Source organism: Propithecus coquereli, unplaced genomic scaffold (assembly GCF_000956105.1).
Source record: "Propithecus coquereli isolate 6110/MARCELLA unplaced genomic scaffold, Pcoq_1.0 Scaffold4, whole genome shotgun sequence".
Lineage (NCBI taxonomy): Eukaryota > Metazoa > Chordata > Mammalia > Primates > Indriidae > Propithecus > Propithecus coquereli.
Genome location: NW_012149729.1, coordinates 12,074,237 through 12,083,587, shown reverse-complemented (window position 1 = coordinate 12,083,587; position 9,351 = coordinate 12,074,237). Strand labels below are relative to the sequence as shown.

The following is a 9,351-nucleotide window of genomic DNA, read 5'->3' as shown; positions in this document are numbered from 1 at the left end:
ACCGTAGGGCCATAAATATGTCTTAGGAATGTTGACTATATTAATACTCACAACTCTTTAATGCTACATGTTTATTGTTTCTTTCCCACTAGATTAAGAAATCTCAATGAGAGACTCTTCTACTTTGTTTTCCACTATGCCCCCAGCACCAAGCCCAGTGCCCAACACATATTTGTTGAACAAATAAATAAATGAATAAACAATTCAGGTAGCATTTGTGGAAGTAGAGGCAATGGAGAAATGGCCATATCCAAGTGTTAACAACGACAAATTGTCGTTGGAAAATGACTTTTGTGGAAAATGCCAGTGTTGAAATTCAACCAACTAATATCTGAAAATGATAATTCAGTCAATAGGTTGTCCTATCTACAAATGATTTTTTTCATTTAATCACTATGGTTAATTTTGTTAATTTTATTTAAATGGAGCCTCTCCGGTGAACTTGGCAAGTTTCTCACCTCCTTCTGCCTTCGTTAATATCTGCAGAGGATTCCACAGCCATAGACTGAATACCTAGCTTCAGCCAGGCATCCCACAAATAAGTTCATTATACACAAAAGGAACCCAGTGAGATAGTGGGGACACATGCATCCATGCAAACGCATCACCACTATTATGGAAAACAATTTAAAGACTGTTCAGCTCAGATGTGTAATTAGTCCAAGAGGGACACATTATTATTGATAAACGGTTTTTCCGCCAGGGAAGTTGGACCCCCTCCACACACACACAAGGGGAAATGTATTTTTATGGGCTGAAGATCAATAACATTAAATATTGGAATGGGTGCCAAAATAGATATTATGATTTGGTCATTAAGACATCGAAGCATCCTTTTTTGTATGATTACTACTATTACTCATTCATGTACAAATGGCATTAATTTACTGGGGATGGCTCTTGTCCACTGCTTCCTCCTTGACCTGTAAATGCCACGTTAGTCAGGAGTAGGCTAAAGTGAAAGTCACTACAATCCAGCCTTACTCACAGATCACTGGAGCAGGTGACTTACAAAAGTTATTCCACATAGCTAAGTGGAGTCAGGCAGCTTTAATTGGCTCTTCCTTTGACTCCTCAATTCCTCACCCCTTAATCCATGCCTGAGTTTTCTCATCTGTGCAATAGAGGCTAGTGTTGGCAAAACCTGTTCTCTCTGACTTCAAGATTATTGCTGAATATTCTACTGATTGCTGGTGATATTTGAACCTTTAAGCAAAATTATCCATAAGCATAATCACTGCAGTTATGTCTCTATTATAAATTTTTTTGAGTTAGAAACATAATGTTATCAGAACATCTTTTGATAACATTTCTTTTATTGTATTTCAGATAATAATTTTAGTACCAACAGGGAGACTTTATTGCTAGATCCTATTCACTATTGTGCATTAAACTTTATCTTAGAGCCACTCAGCTTTGGCATAGAGTAAAAATGAGGTCAGAGTGCTCATTAAATCATGGCTTGAGCTGTCATTATATGAGCAAAACTGAATAGTTGCATATATCATTGAAACAGTTCATTATTTTTCCTTATTTATATTTATATTAATATTCTCTTTACAGAAGTACTATAGCAATAAGGAATTCTGTTCAATTAGATTCCTAATCTTATTTTTCAAATACCAAAGAAAGCCCACACTAAACAAAACAAAACAAACAAAAAAACAGAAAGCAAACAAAAATAACTTTTTCTGGTTTTGTCATAATGATATTATAAACCATTCTTCTTACAAGTTATATATTTAGAGCCCAAATTTCTACAGTACTATGCTCTAAATTAAAATGTAATATTTATATTAAAATTCTGAACCAACCAACTAAAGAGGTATACATTTCTAAATATTACTGGTATGTAAGAATAAATAGAAGGATGATTATGATAAGCTACCAAATAATGCTTTTACAGATCTTATGTCAGTTTATCAACTTTATGTTCACTATCATTCATACATTTCCAGTTCCAGAATATAGTAGCTACAAAAATCAAAAATCAAAAATGAAATCACAATAAAGCTAGTTTTCCTAGTTTGTGCTTGCCTCCCAGATTTTAAGAAAAATTGTTATATGCCAAAAATGTAAAATTTATTTCAAGAAAATTAACAGGCTACACGGATAAATTTTGGCAAATGCAACTTTATATTGAAGTTCACACATTTGTATCTTAAAGAATGAGACTCACAGACTCTAATGTATTTCTAAAATACCAGAAATCATATTATAAGCTTTCACAAGTTAAACTGAAATAATTTAAACGACCAATACACTGAATGTGCAGAAAGTATAAACAAGACTGTGCCTTCGGTAGAATAAATGCTTCACAAATTGTGCAGGATGTCATACTAAGGCTGTGGTCTCCCCTTGACAGCTGACTTAAAATATAAACATATATCAACTGCCTGCTTCCTAGAACACTCTAGAATGGGTAGCACACCTCAGAAGAAAATCTCATTATTTCAATGATGTGCACCTTAATTTTCAAACCATGTGAGGAAAAGGAAAAGGAATAGTAAATGATCTTCCATGCACTTCCAGATGCATTACCACGACCAGTTACCGATCCAATTTCCCCTGACTATTTGCTCCAATGCTAAATAAGATGAAGGATACTGGATAACCCTTTAAGGCAACACGTGTTTATTCTGCATTATTAGAACTGTTCAATTATGACCAGCTGGTACCATTAATGTTGCCTCCCAGTTCAATATCTAGCATTTGTAAAATATAAATGAATTGGAAAAACTTTATACCAAATCAACAAAAATCACATAATACAGTTCAATGCTAGCAATTTCACTAGTAGATAAGGAAAGTGGTATTTAGAAATAGTGATGTATTAATACAAAAAAAAAGGAAACTCTAATTGGAACCAATATACTGCTTTGGAATGCTCCCCAAAACTTACAAGGCGGTTTTTAAAGTGTGATATTCCAATAATTCATGGCACGTCTTTAGTGGATTACAGTACTTTAAGTTCCCAAATATTTTAGTCTTTGCAAAACAATAACAGTATGAAATGTTTTAAAGTCCTCAAACTTCTAAAATTAGTTTTTATCAACACATTTACCTCATGTCGACTTAATTTATTAAGATGTCCAATGCTAATTGTTTTTTTTTTTGATGTTTTTTCATAAGTAGTGATATACACAGCATTTAGCACTGATACTTAGCACCTGCTACTTTCATTTGCTAGTTTTTGACCACATAAAGAAACTTAGGGCAGTGGTTCAGTCCTTTCTTAATTACAAACCTTCGCCGGCAGTCAGCAGGATCACTCTGAGATTTAAAATAGGATTATAGGTGAACTATTGCAAAGATTGCAGAATGTTGCCCAAATCCTTATAACTGCTGATTCCATTCTTGAATTTCTTCTCAAGATATGGCTATGGGCCACAGTCGCTCAGCAGAGAAGGTTAGTGTTTCACAAGGCTAAAGATTTACAGACGCTCCCTCATATAACACAGTAAGGTTCCCTTGGTAACCTGGATTTTCTGCAGTAAAGAAGGGTTGTGCTGAAACAGCGCCTCAGCTCCCTGTTGGAGAAAATGCAGACAAAAGGATTGATTCCTGCTTGGGCAAAACTCATCCAGACAGCGGCTGTTAAAAATCCCCCTGGTACTACAGGCCCTCTTGCAAAAACTCTCCAATAACAGGCCACCAGGTAGGGGCCCCACAAGGTTAGAAAGAGAAAAGTCATTATATAGAACATTCTGCTGATTCTTTTCTCCATTTTGAACTCATCTAAGACCAATAGCCTTCTTCTGCCTGTGGTGTTAGCATTTTGCCTGATGCCCAGCAAGGTGGGTGGTGTGGGACCCCTTCCAAATCCTGCTAACCAATTGGCAGCTGCCTGGCCACTGGCTCCAGGACCATGAAAAGTCCAGTTCTGGCTGACTGCTGCTACAAACTGGACTGGCTTCATTTTCCTTCGATCGTGGACAAAAAATATCAGCTTGAGGTAGACAAGCTGTGTGGCTAGGAGGATGAGAGCAAGGAGCAGCATAAATCCTAAGGAATCATTAGCCCTGAAGGAGCGGTGTTGGAAGGTACATTGATCTTCCTCCCTAATGAATGAGTAAGTGCCCACATCTAAAACTGGGGGGAATGCCATGGCCACAGACAGAGTCCACACCATACAGATCACAGCCAGACACGTCCAAAAGGTCAGCCTCTTTGTATAGAAGCGGTGATGGGCGATAGCTAAGTATCTGGTGACACTGATGCAGAAGAGCATGAAAGCAGTGTGGAAACAGGACAAAACCCCCAGAAAGGCAATCACTTTGCAAGTCAGAGTCCCATAAGTCCAGGATGAGCCATTTTTGACCGAGTTGAATACAAATGGGAAACAAATTGCAGATCTGAGGATATCTGAACAGCAAAGATCCAACAGGAAGTAGTAAGGTGCTCTATGCAAGGTTTTATCTTTCACTAGCAAAATGGAGATCAGGAGGTTGCCCACCACGCTGACTCCTATTATGAAACCCAAGGAAGTCAGTTTCAGAAAGGCTGTTAGAGGTGAGAGATTTTGCAAAATGTTGTCAGCTGCATGGCTATAGTTCGCCATAGATGGATGGAGGATAAGGATACAGCCTCAGTCAAGTCTCATGATCTAGATATAAGAACAAGGAAAAGATAGATCCATACATTTTACTAAAAATGTAATCCACAAAGAGAACTGATCCGATCTGCAGTCATGCTTCCTCTTTTCTTCCGTTTGATTTGCCATCAGAATATCTGTAAAAAAAATGAGCTATCAGTTCTTAAGTTAACAAGCAATGATGTCAGTGCTAACATAAAGCTGTTCATTTATGGGGAAGCAAATAAAGTTTTAATTTTGAATACTATTATTTGCTTTAGCAAGTATTTTTGCTTGAGATTTCAGAGAATTGGCTTGCTTAATTTTCTCAGCTAGGTGAATTAAAAAATGTCCCTATTTTGATGAACAGACATTTGATTGGGTACCTTTAGGAGAGAAGGAATAAAATGTTCCACAGTTGTAAAATATGCCAGTCCAGGAATTAATCACTAGAATTCCAATGCAATCTACAAGATTGCTAATAAGAGACAGAGAGGAGACTACCTGCATTTATTTAAGGTCTGTTAGTATCTGTCAGTTTTTCATAGGCAGCTTCTCTGCTGATACGGATCCAAAGAACCCGTGCAAAATGTCTTTTAACTCAAGTGCCACTATTCATGCTGCATAAGAGTATTTGTTGATTCATCTTAAAGGAAAATTTCAACATTAGATTTCAAAATTAATAGGAACTTGTCCCAAGATTTGATGTGATTTAATCTTTTGTCTTTCCTTTCCCACCCCACCCCCCATTTTTGGCAAATCTTTTCTCTTTAACCACATGATTATTAAAAATGGTTAATGTAAATATTGGCCAGGGAAACACACCCAGAGGAATAATGCACTTCCATTTGTAAATCTTGGCTGCCTGTATTCAAATGAATATAACATGAACCTGTATTTCTTGGGCAATTAAGCCTTTCCCATTTACACCGATAATCTTTGTTGCTCACAAGTGGCTTCATTTTAAAAGCAAAATGCACATTGTCTCCTAGGTGTCTGGGAGCAACACCAGGGAAATCGGCTTTCTCTGTTATTCCCACGAAGCGTGTTTCCTTTGCCACTTCTCACTTGCCCGAAATATGCTGATGGAAGCCCAGGCAAAACTGCGTTCGATGATTTTAATTTCCCCACCGGTACATCCCCGGGTAAATACCGATCGCATCATGCAACATTACGAAACCTGAAATCCGCCACCCCTGGATTTATAATGGGGGGGGGAGTGGAGGAGGGGGAGAGGGAGAGAGACATGCATTACATACGCGAAGATGGGGAGAGAGATTGCTTCTGTGCTGCAAGGGAACCGTTCCCGGTGATTCTCAGTCTGATATTCCTCAGTCTTGCAACGCTTTACAGAAATGGAGCTCTCAATAAGCCCTACTGAAGATGCATTGTCTGAATGTACTTCCATTATGCAGTTTATTGTCAAAAAACCTCAGGGAGGGCTCTTTCCCGGTGAACCTGCAGTTTCATCAACACTGTGCAAACCCCCTACCCCCAAACTTAACCGAGAGTATATCCTCCTACCTGTTGGTGTTGGATATCCCGACAGACTATAGCTTCTTCTTTCTATAAATTGCTGATTTTTTTTTTTTTCCTTAGTGCCTTGACTGAGCATCCAGGCAGGGCTCGGCGGCGCCTGCGCGCTGGAGCCTCCTTGAGCTCCAGCCGCGTCCTCCCCTGTCGCAGCGGCACCGTCTCTCCCCCAGTAACGCAGGGGCCGCGGCGGCGGCGGCGGCGGCGGTGGCGAGGGCGGCGGCAGGGGCTGCTTCAGCCTCTGTGGAGCCAACAGGAACCCCTACCCGTCTCCAGAGCTGGCTGGGTTTACTGAATGCCTCGTCCAGTTCAGCTGACAAAATTAAGCTTTGTCCCTTATGGCTGCTTCTGAACTTTTCCCTCCCCGCATTTGAAACGGGGGCTTGGAAAGGCTCGTTCAGGACCTCAGGCCCAGCCTCTTCCCTACGGCAGCGCACGAGGAAGCCACCGCGCCCGGGACGTCCGCCCCCTCCCCAGCTTCCCGGAATCCTCGCCTTCCCCAAACATTTTCTTCCTTTTTCTTTTAGGGTGGTCCAAAACATTGGAAGCTTCTTTTAGATTTCTTCTTAAATGATTTCCCCAGCTGACCTTTGAATTTGCATGTTAGCTGGAAGAAAAGGAAAAAAAAAAAAAAAAAAGGAGAGAGAGAGACAGAGAAAGAATGGGGGAAAAGAGAAAGAAAGAAAAGAAATTTTTAAAATGCACAGTCAAAAATATTGTCCATGGGGAAGAAGGGAAGCAGGTTAGGGCAGCCCTGTCTTTGTTAGTCATCTTCTGTTCGCGAATGCACGCAAACATGCGTATAAGTAGGGGGACGCTAAGTTCAGAGGACAACTACAACATGATTTACATCCAGTCCACCTTAAGGGATATGACTGAAGGCTTACAAAAATTTTAAATGGCTATTCCTGGCATTCCACCCCACTGAGCAACAGCCTTTTTTTCCCCTTCTTGCAAGTTCGGCTGACCAGTAGATTGGTGATGTCAAAGCAGTTGTATGTATGAGTTTCCTTTTCCCCCTTTGTTATTACGGATGAAAAATACCAGGAATAAAACGAATACATAAAACTTACACCAGTCCAAAAGGTCCGACACCACATAGCCTGACACGTGGGTGCTTAGGGATGCCTCTAGATTCATGCATTGTCTTATTTTACCATTTCCGAAGAGTTTTGTTCGTGGGGGTGGCATAAGATTTTAAACAACCCCTTGGCCCCCTAAAAACCAAGCAGACATGCTTTCATTAATTCCCAGTGTTAAACGTCTGCTTCTCTTCCTCCATGCTTATTGTTTTATAATAATCTGTTAATGAAACAGAAAAAATAAAAATCTCCTCTACAGTAATAATCTGATCTCGAGACAGCAGTAAAATACCTCATTGCTGGGTGGTGAGATTGTGACATTCGGGGGAACTCAAGCCAATCAGCATACAGATAATATGGGTTAATTTACATATTGTATTTCTATTGGACACGCCAAGGTAAAGCTTTCTCTGTTTGAAGCTTGATGTCACAGTGGTTACACAAAGCCTTATGTTGGTAATACTGAAAGGATGTTAAATTTCCCTAATTTGTTTTTGGATTCCCTAAGTCCATTAAAAAATGGATAATAATTTGGTGTTTTTTTTTTCAAATACATACAAGGCACTTAACTTTGGCATTCCTTTAATCTAGAAAAATCAATCCTACAGCAATGTTGGAAGTAACTCGAGGGCATTTCCATTCAAGTAAAACATTCCACTTTTTGCAAAACGGATGAATTCCGAAGAACTCAAAACTATTTGGTAGTATGCAACCTCTAAGTAAAATGTCAAATTCATTTTTATAGAAATACAAATCAATTCAATTTGTTCTTTTTTACTTCCCAATGAATGTTTCTATGTACTTTGCAAAGAGTTATTTCCAGAATTTTTACAGCTAAAAAAAAAAAAATCTATAGAATAAGAGACAAATAAGTTTGCTTTGCAGATTCATGATTAGGCAAATGTTAGGTTGTATGGATTAGGGAAAAGCTATTTAAAAGTAAATTAAAAGGATGACTGCACTGCCAGGCCATGAAGCAATAATTTACTCTGCCAAAAGGTATAGGGCAAAGATCCAAAGGTTTAACTGCCTTATGCTTTAAGAAGCAGATATTGATTCCTTTAAAATAAGGGTGGAGGTATGCATGTATGTAATATTCTTTCATATCCATATCTCAGGGTATGTTAGAGCTATCTTTTTACTTTGTGATTGAGCACAGTTACATTCACTAGTTCTTCAGTTTTTCCAGCTGTTATATGAGAATGTCATTTTCTTGCCTCACAAGGGGGCTCAAGAAATTAATGAGGTATTTTCCATCTAGCTCATTAACTCTACTGGAGGAAACATTGGAATCTGAATCTTCCATCAACAGGGATTTTGAAAATATGCTTAATAGCTGACAAAAGTTTCATATCATCTATAAGTTCTCAAATGTAAAGCTATTGCTTCAAATTGTTGAGATCATAGGCTTATTTGATCTTGGCTTTTTGATTCCTTGTGTCACCAAAACTAGAAAAATTGATTTTCAGGTTAAGAGTAAAGGAACAATGCAAACACAACACAACTATGCACCCTAATCCTTGGGTTTAAAAGATTCTAAAGGTTTTTAAGCTGTTGGCATATTATATTTACTGTACTGATCTGTGTATTAGGAAGACTGATATAATTTGCTTAATTGGGTTCTTGTAATAAACATATACAATTTTATTTAAAAAAGCAACGGCCTTCCTTTCAAAGTTAATCTATAATATTTCAGATTTTTGCCACAATCTCATGATGGGCCAACGCAGTGTTTTTGTTCTATGCATTGTTTATGTGAAAATGTGTGTCAGGAAATAACCCTTGATAAATGCAGAGAATCATAGGTTAGAATAAAACATTCTAAGAAAAGATTTTTAATCATTCATTTAAAATGCCATCTCTTCCGCTCTTGGAAATCTTACTCTTTTGGTAGCTCCCAGCTACCATATTGTCCTAGATACACGGAGGGGCCAAGACAAGTGCTTAGTTGGCAGCCTCAGCTAAGCATGTCTTCAAGTCATCCCAGCCCTAATTCTGGGCATGAGTCAAGAAGCCTACAAATAATTCCAGCCCCTGGAGTCTTTCTTTGATGGAAGCTCTAGACATCACGAAGCAGTGATAAGCCATCTTTGCTGTGCCTGGTCAAAATCCTGACCTGTAGAATTTGTAAACATAAATAAATAGCTATTTATACCAGTAAGT

General features: G+C 38.6%; 1 protein-coding gene across 2 annotated transcripts; it reads right to left on the bottom strand.

Moving 5' to 3' along the window:
• Window positions 1-220: 220 nt before the first annotated feature.
• On the bottom strand, window positions 221-7,502 carry GPR85 (G protein-coupled receptor 85). 2 transcript variants are annotated; one of them, XM_012652757.1, is made up of 3 exons: window positions 7,180-7,502; window positions 5,833-5,950; window positions 221-4,731 (listed from the first exon to the last, which is right to left on the bottom strand). In XM_012652757.1, the coding sequence occupies exon 3, from the start codon at window positions 4,559-4,561 to the stop codon at window positions 3,449-3,451; it is 1,113 nt and encodes a 370-aa protein (XP_012508211.1). In that variant the 5' UTR covers window positions 4,562-4,731; window positions 5,833-5,950; window positions 7,180-7,502; the 3' UTR covers window positions 221-3,448. The 2 variants fall into 2 exon arrangements, with proteins under 2 accessions (XP_012508211.1, XP_012508212.1); XM_012652758.1 differs by having other exon boundaries at window positions 5,833-5,947.
• Between the last annotated feature and the right edge of the window lie 1,849 nt (window positions 7,503-9,351).

Bases quoted from the DNA above. Each gene is read 5' to 3' on its own strand.
- GPR85 (XM_012652757.1), bottom strand. From the start codon at position 4,561: ATGGCGAACTATAGCCATGCAGCTGACAACATTTTGCAAAATCTCTCA.